At 35.1% G+C, this 18,911-nt stretch overlaps 1 protein-coding gene across 4 annotated transcripts in view; it reads right to left on the bottom strand.

The window, feature by feature from the left end:
* CTDSPL2 (CTD small phosphatase like 2) overlaps positions 1–18,911 on the bottom strand; it is a 47,170-nt gene that overhangs the window by 15,091 nt on the left and 13,168 nt on the right. For 3 of the 4 annotated variants that reach the window (XM_062584209.1, XM_062584208.1, XM_062584211.1), the window contains exons 2-8: positions 11,408–11,616; positions 7,003–7,141; positions 4,648–4,797; positions 3,970–4,185; positions 2,680–2,758; positions 2,297–2,408; positions 1,342–1,428 (exon numbers count right to left, since the gene is read on the bottom strand). In XM_062584209.1, the coding sequence (XP_062440193.1) occupies positions 1,342–1,428; positions 2,297–2,408; positions 2,680–2,758; positions 3,970–4,185; positions 4,648–4,797; positions 7,003–7,141; positions 11,408–11,593 (969 nt within the window). In that variant the 5' untranslated portion in view covers positions 11,594–11,616. Of the gene's footprint in view, positions 1–1,341; positions 1,429–2,296; positions 2,409–2,679; positions 2,759–3,969; positions 4,186–4,647; positions 4,798–7,002; positions 7,142–11,407; positions 11,617–14,058; positions 14,079–18,911 lie in introns of those variants that run through there. The other variant, XM_062584210.1, reaches the window with a different exon arrangement.

Raw genomic sequence — 18,911 nt, 5'->3', positions numbered from 1 at the left:
AAGAGAAAACTTATCTAGGACTTGCACAATCACTTCACTGTATCAAGGACTATATAGACTTATGTACAATGCTGTTAAATAAAGATTTAGAAATCTCATAAGTCACCCTTTCCATTGTCTTCAGTTCCTGAAGGTAAAACCCTCGTTGGATCTCAGCTACTCTCATTCAGACACACATCACTAAAAGGACCACAGTTATAGACAGAAAATACTCAAATCATACTGAGATCTTTTAAGAGAAGAAAGGGGAAAAAAGGAAGCTTTAGTCTTTCTGATTCTGTTAGCAGAGGCAAGAACCTCCAAAGAATTAACTCTAAGGCTCCTTTTAATTTCAGCCTGCAGGAAACTAAGCGTGGCCGTCACCAAATAAGAGATAAGAAACCCATGTTTAAAAAATTATTTCAGCTTTTCAAATTCCAAGGGTTTTTATACGCAACAGTGAAGAAAAACATTTTTAAAATCACGAAAAATACCTGGACAAGTGTCCTTTTAAGGTGCCTGATGACTGGCTCATTCTCCAAAGATACTACAGTGGGGTCCATTATCGTGCGAACTACATGGTGGGGAAGCTGTTGCTACTCCCAGGTACATCACACAAAAGGACCTGAGAACAACAGCCTGGGTCAGTGCAGCATCTTTGGCAGTTGCTGGAAGAGAGCTCCTCCTTCCCATGCTTGTTCCTCTAGGGTATGTCAATGTAAAACACACATAACTAAGAATACCTCCTGATGCAGAACAAAAAACTAACAATCTAGCAGTCTCCACAGGACAATCAGAAATCACTCTAATCACCAAGCAGATTCTGGGACTAAGGAGGTAGAACTGTCACTGGCAAAGGGTACAGCAAGACTAAACACTCTAGACAGAAGCTAGTTAATGTCAGGCTCTGAAGAGGTCTTCTTTATAGAAAGAAATGATCAACCAGTGCGGATTGTTGCACCCCACAAAGGGAAGAAAGGTAACAGTCCATGAGAGGCTGTCCTGGGAAACGACACTAGACAACTTTCAGGGTTCCTGCCTCCACCTGCTGGTAAGGAGAAAGGCTACTGCTGAAGATTGCTGCTACAAAGATCATTTACACTTTCTTAGATATGAACGCTTACAATTTGAATTAGTGACCAACATTACCACATTGTGGAAATAAACAGGGCTCCACAGTATTTCTAATACAGGAAAATCCACCTTGCAGAATTTGATATCTGCAGTTTATAACCCAGACAGCTGTTAAAATGCCAGACAGGATTTCTCTCTCTTTACACAAGATGATATACATATAAACAGCAAGAATTTGTATGTTAAACAAAACAAAAAGGTATATATTTTTCTATGCATGCCAATTACCTGGTAAATTACATCTTGAAAAAGGACTGGAAAAGTGAGTGCAGCATCTTCTAATTCATTTAGACTACAGTGCACTAACGTTTCATCCTATTAAAAAATTTAAAAAATAATATTAAAGTAAGAAAAAATTGTGAAAAGAATGTTGAAAACAGAAGTAGATGTTTGCATTTAAGGTAAGTTTATTTAGTTTGCAATTTGTTTTGTGCAACTGGTCAAGATTTGCAGAAGAGTTCTAAGAAAGAATTACACATTTAATTATTCCAGCAGTTTCTGAAGAATTTCACTAAGGATTGCGTGCTAGTGGTAAAATTACCAGAAGATATTTTAATTTTGTAGGCCATCCTGTCATTCAGATCAAATCTACATCCATCTATCCATTCATAGGATCACTGGAGGACATGCCAATTTATATTGCTCACGATAAAGTAGTGTTCCTGACATTATTAGCTATGTCTGAAGCATCCTTCAAAATAGAGAGTGATTAAAGAAATGATTCTAAAGAGAAATGTATTTTCCAAGAGTCCTAAAGAAAATGAATTTATTTGTGCCCTCTGAAAATAAGAATGTCCTAAAATTAAAAGATTAATTCTCTGTCAGTTTTGACACAAGTCCATGTGAAGCTGAATTTCCATATTTATTATACCACATTTTTTTTCAAAACATTTTAGGAAAGCTGTATGGGGACAGGTAACTCTTTTTTCAAGCTGATGAAAAATTTTATGTTTTTGAAGCAATATGTGAAATATTTAACAAATACATGAAGCATTCTATTTTTGCTACTATTAAATATATTTTTATATAGAACATCTTTAACATAAACCATCATGAAAATTTTAATATTCAACAAGGTCTTTTTGTTTAAAGACAACATTACTAATTTCAGCAACAAACAAAATCAATTTAGTGCTACTTAACTCTCCCTCTAATTTTGATACGTGTGTATAAACATATTTACCAAATCTAGAACTAATGAGAATTCTGGTGTGCTTCTCGTTTTCAGTGGAAGGGCTGGCTTCCTGTTAAGTTGTTCTTCTGTTAGTGGTGGAACATGTTTGATGAAATAATATCTGAAAAGAATACCAATTTAGTTGTAGAAATGTATGTACATTAGTTGGTGATGTTGTAACCCAGCTAAGTACTTTTAAGTATTTAAGGCTACACAAGAAATTAATAATTTAAATTGAAGAAGGAAATACTACAATATCAATACACAATTTTTTAAGAGCTTTCAGAATTCATTAATATAATATAAGAAAATGTATCAACTCAAATAAAGATTTCTTAAACCAATACCCCAAATGATCAATTTAGTATTTCAGTACAAATATTAACACTTACGGATCAAAGACTTCCCAGTCTTCTTCATAGGTGGCTTCTGCATGAGCTGATGAGTAGCCACTGTCTGGAGATACTGGTGCTAAAATTCAATGAAAATGACCAAAACAAAAAATAAAACAAAACAACCACAAGAGCTAGTCTTATTAGAGCAGTTTTTAAAAGTGAAAATTTGCACTTGATATAGCAGTGCTTCAAACAACAGTGAAAAAGTCCCCCTTCAGCCCTGCTCTGGCAATGCCCCATGCTTCAGCTGAAATGGGCTACATAGCTTCTCACAAAACTATCTGACAGCTTGATGTCACGTCATCCCACACTACTTCATGTTCTGGCCAAAGTGGAAGCGCCCCTATTACACAGCAAGGCATCCACACAACCTGCGATGATGTGAACAACCTGGATGCACACTCCAGTCACATCACCAGCTGATCTCATCATCTGCTAGGATGCTTTTGTCACGCAAGGAACACCTGTTGGTTGTGTGACGGAAGAGTAACAGGGAAAATGGGAAGTAGGAAGTTAACTCTAAGAAGCAAGCATGATTCATTCAGTCTGCAGCTCACTCTCACCTCATGTCTGAGGAGCCCTTCCAAGAAAAGGCCCCAGGGAATTAGCTGCAGACTGACTGTGCTGATCGAGAGGTCTGTATTGGACCTGTGGATCACACAACAGCCACCTTACTTGGGGCAAAATTTACTCCCTTGATAGGAGACCTCATAAACCTAAGTACTACTTAAATACCAAAATTTTGAGGGCCTAAATAACTGTTAGTAATTTGATGTTGGCCTTCCACAAAGAGGTGAGGCTGAATTTTAGGGATACAATTTTTTGGACAAAAAGTGTGGTGAATCTTTTGAAGAAAACTGGAAAATGAATGCAAGATCTGTATTTCTTACTGACCTCACCATGCTGTTTTATTACAAGAAACCAAAATGTTGCAAATTTCTCTTTTGTAATGAACAAATCAAAGGCATGCATTCCTAATGCAGGCAGAGATAAGTGGCTTAAATATTAATAAAGATGCCATACTGCTGGAATCACTGTTTTAAACTGAACAAATTTTACAGAGATCAACTCAGTTATATTAGAAATGGATTAGACCTACCTGCAAAAACTGTCTTTGGTGTATAAAAGAGGTTTGTCTACTAAACACTAAAATCAGTATTAATATTTTTTGGCATGCCTAAGCAAGTATGATATATTTATTTATACAAAATGCTAGTAGCATTTTCCTAGAGTCCAAATTACGTACAGCTTCAAGATCTGAATTGAAGGAAAACACGCATTTCTTACCTGTAAGTGGTGGCAGATCACGATCATTTGTTTCCTCCACTTCTTCTAAACCATTGTTGACAGTAGATCTGACCTGCACTGCCTGGCTAGTATAAGCTGCTCCATTGGTTGATGTTGCAGTACTTGTAGTAATCTCATCTACCTGTTCCATATCAAGCTGTTTGACTATTTCTTCAGCTTCAACAGCTTGTCCTGGAGAATCTGATCCTGATGTTCCTGAATTAAGATTTCAATAAACGCTTGGTCATTGCCTTTAAGATGAGCTACCTATCAGAGTACTATAGTCATTATTAAACATAAACAAAATATGTTTCAGAACAACTGTAGATGGCTTTATTTGATTCAGGTTACAAAAAAAAAAAAAAAAAAAAAAGACTATGACGAATGTGTTTGGGATAAAGAACTCTGCACCAGTTTTTCATTTTTTTTTAATAAAAGGTACAGTGCTTATACCTGGAAAGAAATGTACTAATGAATATAAAAATTTATTAAAGAGCCACCCTTACAAGAATTAGGAAGGAGGCCTTTTTTTTCTGACAGCAGTAACTCTTAGTCTCTAAATCAGAAGGAAAAGTATACTGTTACCTAAAAATAGCTTTTTTCCTAAAAAAAAAAAAAAGAAAAAAAAGAAAAAAAAGTCCTAGTTTTAACATTATTGACTTTTAAATTCATACTTACCATTTTTATTTGCTGGTGAGAAAAAATTGAAGACGGGAGAAAATATGGTGCCCAGTAACGTAGTTCGTGGGGGACTTCCAGTAGCAGGATTATCTTCTAATTTCCCATTTTGCTTTACATGTTGGTTTGTCATTTCATAACTTCCAGCTTCTGTAAAAGAAAAAGCATGAAGTGTAGTAGAATGCTTCTGTTTTTCAGAGTTACAAACTCTCTTTTATTATCATCGCCATTATAGGAAACATCACTGTTGCTCATAATTCTCCTTGATAGGCAGATAAATTGAGTATTTCATTAAACTAGGAATTCAGTATCAACATAAAAACAAGATGCTAATTTTCCACACTGTCTTAAGCAATCACTTTAAATTCACAAGCAATAGTTGTTATAAAAAGTAAGTTATACTTTAACAAATAATAGTTAACAGTAAGTTTAATAATAAGTTTAAATCCTTTAAATAGGCTTGATGATGGAAGACAGACTTTCAGATGCTGTGCGCCCTTCACAACAAACAGATGTCAGTGTCAGTGGGACTCCAGTAGACTGAAACAGGAAAAGGTGTCAGTGGAACTCCAACAGCTGAACCTCTAGACTTCCAAAATCAAGTCCATAGTTAGTTGTTTTGCATATATATGTGTGTGTATATATACATATACACACACACATACATACACAGACACACACATAAATCTGAATTAAAATAATTAGTTTATTATCATAGATAACAAAAGATGTGGAATTAAATACATCTTCATATTGCAATTAACAGAATACACAACAAGATTTTCTATAAATGTGCACATACGCTAATGTACCTCCTAGATCTAAAATTGTTGTCTCATGGGTGAAATAAAAGACATAATTCTGAAGCTGGAATGAAAGAGAAGTTATGTACTAAACAGTAACAAGTCTTTGAGATGTCTGTCCATATGGAATTAAGCGAATGTATTTTGTGCACATGAGCTGAGAACCTTTTTGTCAGCTGAGCCTGATGGAGCTGCACCAAGTACTTCACACATCTTAGCATTCTTATACAAAACATGGGCTGTGCCAGCTGCAACTCAGTGCCTTTACTATTACTGAATATCTTAACTAAGAACTTCATATTACTGTAACAATAAAATGGGTTGAGTGTGGTCTATGTGCATACCTCAAAGAACTTTGGTTAAGTAAATAGCCTCTCTTCCTTCTTCGAGCACTGTCTGCATGCATCCCACTACAAGTGAGTGAATATCCATTCTCTCTCCAGGAGGCAAAAAGTCTTAACAAACAGTAGCCCATACTGGAAAAGAGGATTCCCCTGAAGTCATGTGACATGGACATCCTTATACATCCTTGTAACCATCTGACAACAGTCAAACAGGTTAACTTCCTCACACTGTAATCTCACCATCACTGAAGTCACTAACCTGGACCTCTGTTATCTACATAGTTACCAGTTTTACAAATTTTGTGGGAACTTAAAATTGCTAAGATCTCCACCTCACTGACTAACTTGGTTGGAACTAGCCAATGTATTTCAAAGCTAATGGGAGAATGGAGAATGAAGGAATACAGACAGCACAATCACATAAGTCTTGTTTCCTTAGGCAAAAAGTCTAATGAAAGTTTAAGTTAGGTTTAGAAGCACTGTTTACACTATTAATGTAATTGAATGTTTTATCTAATACCTGAAGTATCTGTGTGTGTCCTGACTAGCTACTCAGAAAATAATTTTCACAATGAGGTGGTTGGATGACCTTTAAAGGTCCTTTCCAACCTAAATTTTTCTATGATTCTGTGATAGAAACCTGTCTATGACTTTGAGAAGTGCTTTTAATATCTAAGGATACCTGGTTACTTCCACAAAGGTCCTATGTTACATTTCTTGGAGAGACTCACAGAATCATAGAATTGGTAAGGTTGGAAGGGACCTCTGGTGATCATCTAGTCCAACCTTCAAACGAGTGGCCTGTATGGGGACTGAATCCGCGACCCTGGCATTATTAGCACCATGCTGAAGAAATATATCACTCATTTGTAAGAAAATGGAAAATGAGCTAAATCAAGTAACAATTATCATTGGCTTATTGGAAAAAAAAATAGTTAAATTAGTTCCAAAATAGCTAGTTATTGTCCCATACCCAAATTGTTCATACAAAGATAAAATGTTATTTCTCAAATATGTCCACTGTAGCTTGTATTCATAGTCTTAGAGATCTTATTTTGCTATGATTAGCTCAGCCTTGCTCTCACTGAGGTCAATCACAAACTCTTAATAATCCTCCACCACTGAAAAAATGTCCTTTATTAGTAAACAGCTGTAAGTACTGAATCACCATTCAACTGTAATAACATATGATTAGAATATTTACAGACCTCCATTTACTTGACTTTTCCGTCTTACTCGAGAGATCTGTTTATTAGGCTTTTCTCCTGTTTGAGGTGTGGATGTAATCAAGTTGTTATCTATATCCCGTTCAATTCTACTTCTTTTTGCAGGATTTTCTCTTTCTTCCTTAAAACAGAAAAGGAGGAAAAAAAGAAACATACTGAAAAGTGCCTCTTTTTTCCACTAAATACCACCAGGTGATGTTAGCTGTTAGGGAAAGCTCCATAAAAGATCCATATCCACTTCCAGACAAACAATATGCAACTCATACCTGGCCAGCTGGAATTTTAAATTCATTTAAATTGACACAACTCAAGGTAAGCAGCAGAGTACTGGGAAACAACACTGTACTTGGAATTTTTGTTGTAGAAAAACTGTAAATACTATTTTACTGGATAACTGATTTATAAACATTTAAGTACTGAGGAACTAGAGAAACATAGAAATACAACAACTAAAATTATCTGAAACCTGATTTCTCTGCCTGTTAAGATACACAAGAAGTAAACTGCACATCCAGTATAAATTTTTCCATAAATCTCCCTATGTAGTTTGCTGAACTGTATATAAATATAATACTTGCTAATATTTAATCCATATCGGATACTATCTGACAAAATTGAGAACTTAAAAATGTTAAAAGCAAGGGTTATAACCCAGTTATTCTTCTTACCTTTAAGTAAATGACTGTTCTCCTGTGTGGCACTTACATGAATGATTTAGCTCTTGTAGAACCAGATATTTTTGCATATTTTTTTGTGCATGAGTGTATGTGTAGGCACACATATTCAAGACAGATTTCTCCCCCCTTTTCCCAAAAGCACTTACTACATCTTAATAAAATAGCAACCTAAAATCTAAAGCATGACCTTTTGGAGTACATTGAAATGTGAAGTGTGAGACAATGCAAAATAAATAGAAGTAAATATCAAAATAATAACAAGGCCACGGAGCACATTGAAGTTAATTAAAATTTCAATTTTAGAATTACCATAGTACCTTTCTGCAGCAGTGGTTTTCAAATCTTTAAAACGAAAAGGGAAATCAGTTTGCTTGCTCCAGAAAAAAGCATGCAGATCCTTTAGTAAAATTAATTTAAAGCCCACGCTAAGACTAAATTAGCTAAAAGAAGTACTAGAAAGCACAGGAATGCACTGACATCCGTATCAGAATACAATGCACGGGAACACCAGTGGTCCCCAAAGCATCCTAATGGCAGTATCTTCTTGACCAACAATCTTTGTGAGAACAACCAAATTCCTATCACTTACAATTAATTTTATTGTACATACAACAAATTCATATAATCAGAGAAGACAGATGGCTCACTGAACTGATAAAAGAACAGTACGGTATTTCATTTTCTATATCATTAATTCAAATTCAACACTGAAAAAAATAAGAGTATTAACTTCTTAAAGCAATTCATTTGCCTTTAAATAATGAACGTGCTTCACTCTGCTTTATGGAAGACAGGTGTAGAATCATTACAAAGCTCACGATGAGAACAGGAAATCAGGCTGACAGTATAAGCAGAACACAAAGAATTCAGTAAATCTGGAGCCTGAACTGCCCTTTCATCTTAGAAGTGTTCCTCCAGAGGAGGATCTATCAAGGAACTGTGGGAAAGCTCACACTGCTGTGTCCTCCTTGTACTACCTCTGTGAAAAAAAGGACTTTAGTCTCCAAGACTGCCAATCTTGCACCTCTGAAGTGCATTACATTCATTAAAAAAAGCTAGAAATCAAACTGCAGACATCTTTTCGCAAAACAAAACAACAACAACAAAAGCCAAAACTCTACTATTTCTAAAAAAATGTTTGACAAAAAAGGAAACAAAACAAACAATGGACAGGACTACAAGAAAAACAAACAATCAATGAATAAGACTTGGAGCAATAATAAACATTTCTGTGATGTGAACATAAATCAGTAGATAAGAGGAGGCCTGACAATATCACAAACCACAGTATCAGAGTTCAAGTGGCTTGTTAATAGAATTCAAAGCTGAAATTACATAAAACTCTGTTGTTCTACTTGACTTATATGCTGAAGATTTTATTGCAAACATATATAATAAATATATTTGTATAATTAGTTACATTTGAATTATATCTATTCAGTTCAATATAACCAATTATCATCAATAATTGTGCCATAAGGAACATGGCAATGTCACACCAACATGCATGCTTTGTTAGCTTTTTGTTTGTTTTCACAAATGATACCCATATTAATGAATAGCCTAAACTGACACTACAAGTAATGACAACACTTGCTAAGTCAACGTAATTTATCATACTGCTAGAACTCAAAAATCAAAAAAGATCAGAGTATCTTACAGCAGCAAGTTCTACAATATTTCCATTTTTAAAACTTAAAAATTGAAATAGTACTTCCTGAACTTATATGTGCATCTGTTTTTGTAGTATTATTAGATCGTCATTTTGTTACTCTGATTCTGGTATTTTCTTTAAACACTAATTTGTATTTCATACTAATGTTGACTTGAATGGGGGTTGTGAGTCAGCAAAAGACTCAAGATCAGCCCTGTCATCATCCACACTTCAATAGCGACATCTTAGTTTCTTATCTTCTCTAACTGATTATCTCTAATGTTTTTTAGGTTTTGTTTGTTTAAGGAATATTCCTAGTAAGCCATCTTTAAAATATCTGTTAACTGAATTAAGACTGTCATCAAAATCGGCATATTTTAAAGTTGTATCTTGGTATGAATACATCCGTTGCCATAAATCCATAGAATCTTATTCCTGATTTGGATTTTAACATACCCATAAATGAGCTACTATGTAAGGTATACACATAGCCTATCTCTAAGAGTTCTGCTGTTCCCATGGCAACCACAAGACTACTTTGTTAAGTCATTAGCGCTTTGGAAGATAGCCCAGCAGTATCAATATCATGCCATGTTAATGCCACTGGAACCACTCCAAGTCTTGCTACAGACACAGGAGAGGACATGAAAGGAAATATGAGAAAAATGTGGACATTTTACACCGAAAAACCTGTCCAGAAAAAAAAAAGAACAACATGTAATTCAAATTTGTGGGAGAGGAAGAGAACAGGGGAAGGAAGAAAGTTAACAAAATCTTGGAAAACAAAACAAAAACAGAAATATTTCTCTTATCTTAAAATTCCAATATAAAATGTTTTGCTTAGATTTCAGCATTTTGTTGCAGTGGTTTTGCAGTCAAAATGTTGCACTATTGTGCTGTATTACAAATGCTAGAATGTAACATAGATTAATTGTCCTAGTTTAATGAAACACAAAAGGTAAGCAGTTTGAACCATTTACTTTTACTGAACTATTTCATTATCTGTATCTCTATACTTCAACGACAGAAATGAACACATGCTATTCAAGATTAAATTTCACTATTTTTGACAATTTAAGAATACACTGTTTAATTAAAATTATTTTGACTACAGCTTGTTAAGATTTATTCAATATTTAAACATCAAAAAATGATTCTGATTTTAAATCATAATTCTTTTTTACCATATAGTTCATCTGAGGTATGTTTTAATATTATCACAACTTCTTACATATTCTTTAAAATTTACAGTTACATTATTTCAATATCTGGATTGTTGGGAGTAAGTAAAGGAGTTTTTTGGACTATTTATAGGAAAAAAAAGGTTTCTGAAGCAATTGAAAGATTACATTCAGCCTATCAAAGTAATATATATGATTCTCAAAACATATTTTCAATGCGTTTTAAAATGTGAAGATTAGTATAGTTCAGATTTCTGTCTGGATCAAGACAGAAGAGATTTAGTAGTTTAGCCCTGACAATGTTTAAATTTGATCCACTAGGTGGGGGCAACATTCACTGCAGTAATGCACTGTGTAGTCGTATCAATTCCAAGACAGTTGAGTATGTTACTTTCAACCTTTCTTGATTGTTGGAATCCTACAAAATTTCCAACAGGAATGCTAAAAATATACAATAAAATTATGCTTACAGACTTGCTTTTCTTAGTTCCCTGTATAGATAATTCCAAATTCAAAAGAATCCTTGAACCAGAACTTAAAAATACACTGAATTTACTATTCAACATTTTCACAAAGAAATACCTTAGTAATAAATCCTATAATTTATTGGATTGTTTTAAATATATCTACAGTTGACTCCAGTAGGGTTTGCTACTTTGTGTGGGCTTTTATTTATTTATTTATTTATTTAAACATCCATTATCTGGCAAAACTATCATAGGTACTTCTGGCTTTCCAATTATTTACAAAAACATTGTGCTTCCAAAGGAACATCAACCTTTTACATGCTTTTATTTATCCTTAGTAAAAGTATTTTTATCAAATTTAAGTGAATATGACTCAATAGAAAAATAAAAGAAACCAATGAGGTGTACCTTGGGTGTACTTCCTTTAATAAACTTTTTGATTGAAGATAATAAGCCAGTTTCATTTTTCTGTGGTTTTCCTCCGCCAACAGGTAAGCTCTCTTCCACCTCTGAATGTTTCCTCTTTGCCCTCAAAGCACGTTGCGTGTGAATTTGATTTGACTGCTGAGAAGCTTTCCGCGTTCTCAGCCTCATTTTCCTGTGTACCACATGTAAAGCTACAAATGGAAGAAACAAGAACACTAAGTCATTGGAGAAATTTATTAAGTTTCAGATCATGAATTCAAAAAATTATATAATATTGACACTGTGCTGATGCACTGAGCTTTTACATCCACACACACACCCCACACACATACATATGGCTTAATTTAAATGAAGGAGAAAAGCTATTTAAGGCATATCATTGGCAAAAGAACAAATGAATATAAGCTGTCCAAGAATACATTTAAGCATTAGATCAATGAGGTTTTTGCATACCCTTCCAGTCAGAGTAGTGGGAGCAAAAAAATCTAACTGCTTTTAAGATGAAAAGGATTGTATGGTGCCTGTTGTCTTCAGCATCAAATGACTGACTCAATGACCTAGGCAGTCCTTTCCAGTCCTGTGTTCCTTAAAATACTTTATTTTAGGGCTCTACATCACATTTGGGATAAGGTATAAATCTAAATTGGTGTCAAGTGTTCACAGAATAAGAAATCATAAATAGGACTATGCATTAAATATGGGTGAGGATATAGACATTCAACAAAGGAACCCAAGATTGATCTTCAATACAACTGTATTTGGGAATAAAATTATACTGGAGAAAGACTCATGCAAGAGCAGAGTGAAAAGCCATTCCAGAGAATATGTCCCATTAATCTCCAACCTTCACTTGGACTGCTGGTACACTTAAATTTGCACATAAATAAAATTGCTTTTCTGGATTGAGGCATACACCTTCTTCAGCTGACTGAAGCTCATACTTGAGTTGACCTGAATGGGACTACTCGTGCTTAAAATTATGCATGTGCTGGATCAGGAGCAGAGAAAGTAGCAACAAAATTCATTTGAGAGGTAATGCACAGAAATACTGCTAAGAGAGTAGTGAGTATTTCCTAGTTTAAGTCACAACATTAAGCAAGATTACAAAAAGGAAAAGCATATGCTTATCCTATAATGTGATATGCATCATAACACATTATAGGATTCAATATACTATATATATATATAAAACATGTCATATTTGCTTTAATTGCTGATGAACAGGGGATTTTATACACACTTGTTCAGCATTCTCCATCAGTACTTAATACAACAACTACTACAGAATGGAAAAAGCCAAGTTGAGATTTTTAAATGACTGTAGTAATTATGAAAACAACAGACTGACATTTGAGATTTAAGGAAAAACAACAGGAACCGTAGCCTAAATTTATAAAAATTGGTTCCTTACAATCTTGCACCCTCTAGTAACAGAAGCATTAAAATTTAAAGTTCATAGGAATACGCTTTTCCATTAATACTTACAATAAAACCTGCATTTAGTTTAGAAGAATATACTGTATGTCAAAAAAGTAATGCATGGAAATAATGAAGAAAATAAATATTTTAATCTAATTTTCTATTCCTATTCCTTGCCACTACAAAAATAAATAAAAATACCATTTTTATACAAAAATCTAAAATAAGTACACATTACCAGAAGTTACACCTTGACTTTTCTTTCTCACGAATTGCTGCCAGTTTAATATTATTTTTGTGATTTATGGCAGAAAGAATTCACAGCAATAGACATATGCTCCTACTATACTTCTATATAAATTAGAAGGACTGACCTAGTTGTAATATTTAAGAAATTATCAAACATTAATTTACTTAATGGCCCAAAGGTACCTTAAAATATATCAAGTATTTTTACTTCAGAAATATTCAGGGAAGCATTGTTTTTATCAACTTTTTATGGGTTAAAAAGTTTTTTAGGTTAGCATGAATTATCAAAATTTTATTTATATTGATGACAGAAAAATGGACTACTACAGTTATGATTTCTCAGTGTTGTTTTATGTAGGAGATGAATTAATTCACAACACTGGCAGGAAATTAAGCCTGAGACAAAAAATGACCATTTAAACTTTTAAACCAAATAGTTTATATGTATCAATGCTTCAAGTTAAATAGTTAGCAATTTATTGGAATGAAGTTAGAGAAAAATAACATTGTTTTGCCACATTAAAAATATTCTTACAGCTCTCTGAGAAGCTTCATGGAAGTCCACCCATGCTTTTAAATGAGAATTTTATTAGCAGTATTATCAACCTGTTAAAGAATTATTTTTTTCCTGAAAGTGGCCTCAGATTTGGTTATAAGCCCCCGAATTCTTTAATCTGTTTATTCCAAGAAGACATGTTAGGCCACAGGCAGCAATCTCCAGGACAGTGAAGGGGGCAGAGCGGGAGCGCAGACAGCAGCCGTGAACACTGCAGCCATCCCAGCTTCCACTGGTTTCAAGTGGGCATCATCAGCCACAGCACGTGAGGCTCCTTCACGTCTCCTACACCCTAAACAGACTGCCCAATGCCATCCAGAATGGCTAAACATTTTGGTTTGCAATCACTCCTGGCCTGCCAGGGGCCCCTGGAAGCCTGGCACGGGACTAGAGGAAAGAGGCAACCCACCTCCTCGCAGGCCTGGTAGGCACTCCGCTGTTAGAGAAACAGGCAACCGAGACATTGGGAAGTCAAGAAGTGGTGAAAGTGGAAGAAAAACAAAAAGACATATGAGAAAAGAAACAAGAGTATGCAATGATTAGAGCAAAGTTATCAAAGGTACCAGAATCTGAATTTCATTTGAAATTAAGGTATGGTAGAAGATTATAACATGAGAGATCCTAGAGGTTTGCTCCTGCTCCCTCCTCCTTTCTTTCCCACACACTAATGCCAGAATTTGTCTGCCTCCTCAGAGACCAGGTTAGCTCACTGAGCTAATCAGAAAAAAAAAAAGAATTTTTATGCCAGTTTAATCAGTTTCTAAAGGGAACCAATGAACGTCCATGCAACAGAGCAGGTGTGCAGCTGGGCTTGGCCCTCCTGCTTCCAGCTTGCACTGGTGCTCCCGGTCTGCCCCGGGTGCCCATCCCACCCCTGCTTGCAGTGTAGGATGCCCTGCGTTTCCGCAGAGTCCAACCCTGCTCACAGTCCACGCTGACAGGCAACGTTGTGCTACACAAAAGCAAGTACAAAAAAATAAACAAAGCAGGACCAGCATTGCCTGTGGAACTTAAACTGGCTCTTGCATTCATAAGCTATACAGCATAATTTTTAATGACAAGTATATGTTCAAAAAGGGCAAATTAAGGGTGAATGGACAACCTTAGTTTCAGCACTTCCTAACTTTTTAAGCACTCTTTTGTAATCTATTTTTTTTTTTTTTTAACACAACTTAAACAGAGGTTAAGTGCTTAGGAAATTCCTCATGAATTGTAAAGGAAAATCCTAGTGTAAGACACCACTAGCTGTTGATGTTGGTCAAGCAGTAAAAGAATAAAATCATCTAACACTTCATATTTGAACTTCCACAGGCTCTTGGCAAGGTCTTTCACTGAAAGAAACTAAGTTATCAAATAACTAGAAAGGTCCTCTCATGGGCGACAAATTGTTTAAGACAGAAAATGAAGAGGAGGAACAAACAGGTGAAGAGAGACATTCAGTGGCCCATCCAAAGATCTGTGTGAGGACCTGCTCAGGTTTTCTTGTTTAAAAATATTCACATATTATCTCACAAAATGTGCAAACAGTGAGAAGGCAAAGTCTAGAGACGATTCAGAACTGGTTGAAAAATTAAAAACTAAAAGTGAACAAAAAGTCACAGAAGATCGTAACATACAAATGATTATGCAATAAAAAGGCAGATGAAATTCATGTACAAGAAAATGTAACTAATTATTCAGACATAATTAGTGCTGAGGAAAATGATCTTGGAGATTCTCCTTGCTGCCACAGAATGGACTTCTGCTTTGAGAACCTGTGAGCTGTACCATGACCGGGAACACCTCTGAGCCCATGGCCCCTGAAGGGATTTCTGAGCTGCAGTCCCCAGCGTTGTAGAGTTAAGTCAGAACAGAGGCTGGCCCACAGGACCTTCTAGTCCTTTTCCTGTAGCAACAGATCCTGACACGTGGTGGGAGGGTCACACAGGTAAAAGAACAGACTGCGGCTATCTATACTGAGGTATAGATGCTTCCACAGTAGATGACTAGCTAGATGTCACTCAGCCTACTGAACTGAAACACTTGGGAAAGCTGAATAGACTTTTACGAGAGAGGTCGAAAAGATGGACCATGCGAAGCTGGGAGTGTCTAGTGGCTGCACTCCAGAGTACTCACTGTGATACAAGAAGAGCACAGGATTCAAGGTGGCCCTAATGTCTCAGAGCAAACAGGTATATAGCAGATGTGTGTGTGCACACGTATGTGCGTGAAACCAAGCAAGAGGCAAGCACTACGGAATGCAATCAACCATACCAACTGCAGTCCAGGAATTCTCTGATCTTCATGACATCTGCCAATGTCATCCTCCAGCATATGGAGAGAGTACTCTAATTCTAAACACCAAACTTTTCGCCTGAGCACAGCTGTTCTTAAACTTTTTCTGTACAATAATGCTTTTTAGGCATTCAAATTATGGTAAATGAGAATCTCAAGTTAATCTAATTACAGAAACTGACTTCTCAGTCAAGAGTGCAATGAGCTCTCTGGAAAGAGTGTATTTCACAAAATTCAAATATTCAGCAATTCCTAACATACATATATGCATATGCTTATATACTCAAAAAATGAGATTCTTAATTCTCAATTATCTAGTTCAAGAAACTCTGAAAAGCAAGAAGAGAGTAACAGCTCACTATCTCAATTTTTTGATTGACAATGGATAACTATTTATCATGGTGAACTGGGAGTTAAGTAAATGAACAATAAAAATATAATGGAATTTAGTACATTCAAAGATGTAAACTCCATTTATTAAAACACGTTATTTATACATTTTGAAAAACTGGCAAACATCCTAAAATATGACTTACAATTCGGCAGTCAAAAATATTCTGGTGAGAAATCACTGACTGACATTAAGTGAGCACAAATTAAACAAAATTATGCTAAAAACAAATGTTTGTGTAAAGAATTAGAAAAATAGCTGTAAAACATAGAAAGAAGGTTGACACTGGCGGAATTCCAATTTGAGAACAAAAATATTACTTAAAATGGCTATTCTACAAGTTACCAAATCTTTTCTAGAATAGCAACAAAAATTAAATAGACAAAGCAGGAACCAATATAATGTTTTCCAATTTGTGTATGTATTTATCCAGCAACGAACCATTCAACTCATCTGTACACTATTGCCAGAGAGTTCTTTGGCTTATTTCACATCCTGGGTATCAAGCCTCAAGTTATAAATAGCTCTAATGGACTTAGCAACAGTCACTTACAATCCTCTCAGTGACAGAAGTTTGCTTTTCTAATGCTTGATACATTTGGCAGTGTGCAGTTTTTACTTGAATTCTATTTGTGTTTCTTTTCTGAAGCAAGCCTAAAACTATAATACTTAACACAGTCAAAATAATCAAGTCTAAACATGTACATGAGTTTCCTTCCTTACACACTTACTATTCAAATTTCAGCATAGTATGAAAGTCAACTAAGAATCTGACTAAACTACTGTAGAACTAAACATTTTGCTTAGCCACATTTAGTTAAGACTTATTTATATTGCTATCATGTTTGCATCCAGCAGGTAAATTAAGACCAACGTCAAAACCGTTCTACAGTTCATTGCATGTGGGATTACACTAAACAATTCTAAGGAATTTCTATACTTCAATTCTTTTTTCAGTAGATTCACTTTTAAGACCTTGTAGCTCCTAAAATCTTTGCTCTATGCAATAATGTCATTTCTTTACACCCTGTAAAGTTGATACGAAAGTCTTACCACAGCATCACGAATTTGAAACCATTAATAGCATATATACTAAGCATTTTAAAATTGAAGCCATATTTCTGCATTACACACATATCATACTTTAAACTCCTAAAAAAAAGTCTTTCCCAAATTCCTTCTACATATATGTATATATAAAACAGAAAGAGAAAGAAAAAAAGGAAAGTATCAGTTGAAAGAAAAGAGTTTAAATGTTGAAACTCATTCTTTAGAAGAAAAAAACATGGCAAAATGCAAGTTTCGTTAAACAATTAGTGAGCTAGGAAAAATTAAGTAAAGAAGCAGCTATTAAAAACAGATGAAAGAGCTACAGCTGAAATACATTTGGTTTTTCTGAGTTCCTACACACTAAGTTGTCAAACTCACAACCCTGCAAATATTGTCATTATTCTGTGGCACTGGTACAGCATACCTACTGGAAAGACATTCCGGTGAATGATTCCTATTTCTAAACCAGAACATATCTCTATACAATTTTCAGTTAATGATGATTTATTTCCCCATCACATATGGTACTACTGTTGTATCTACTCTTCCACAAAACTACTAAAGAAATTTAGGTGTGGCAAGTATAATTAAAAGGTTTAAGGTCTTTTGATACAGGAGAAACTTAAAGATGGTAAAAGAACAACAGTGATGAACAATAGAAAGATGTAACTGGCATGAAAACTTAAAATTATAGTGTTGAACAACAACTACAGTTAATTTAGCTCCTGGTAATAACACTGGATTGCCATGACTGAAAGCTATATATTCCAAATCTGAATACCGGAAGAGCTCTAGAGGATTAAGACAACTAAACACACTGCAGGAATGTCACTTGGTGAGTGACAGGAATACATTATGTGAGAACTCATTTATTTATTTATTTATTTGATTTTTCTATCTCATCAATTTCTGTATGCCTAAGTCTTTCCCAGACAGATCAGACACACTGTAAATCCTCACTGGATTTCACAGAATGTCTCGCTCTTCCCAACGCCTCAGAAGCACCATCTATAGAGCCAGAGACAGCTTTCTGGCCTACTGGCTACAGTGGTGCAGAAGATACTATGAGCTTCTTTTTAAGAAGTGAGATAATAAGAGAAAGGGAAAGCATGAAACTTCTGCCAGCTATGCTGGGACTTTAAACATTTTTTTTTACACAATAGAGCTGCTGTGGTTATAGATTATACTAGTCTCTTACTGTAAACACAGCATATGTGGACAGAACATTTCTTTCTGCTGTCACAGTAAACTTCTCTCCAAGTGACAAAAGTAAGCCAAGAAAGCTCCCTTCTCTTGGAATAATCATGCCCATACATGAGCTTTTGCCACCATGGAGACAATGACCAGTATGAAAAATTCACACTGCAAAATACAGCGTACTGACAAAACTGTATGGGATACCTCTGATTTTAACAACCAGGTCGTTTTTCCTGCATTGTTACCACGGCATTTCTCCAAACACTTTTTTAAAGGCTACAGGACAGTGAAACTTCTTTACTCTTCTTCTGAGATTTCAAGCAAGAGGGTCTATCAGTCCTGTTTAAAAT

This window comes from Rhea pennata, chromosome 10 (genome assembly GCF_028389875.1).
Source record: "Rhea pennata isolate bPtePen1 chromosome 10, bPtePen1.pri, whole genome shotgun sequence".
Classification (NCBI taxonomy): Eukaryota; Metazoa; Chordata; class Aves; order Rheiformes; family Rheidae; genus Rhea; species Rhea pennata.
The sequence above is the reverse complement of the archived record's forward strand: the minus strand, read 5'-3'. Positions and strand labels throughout refer to the sequence as shown.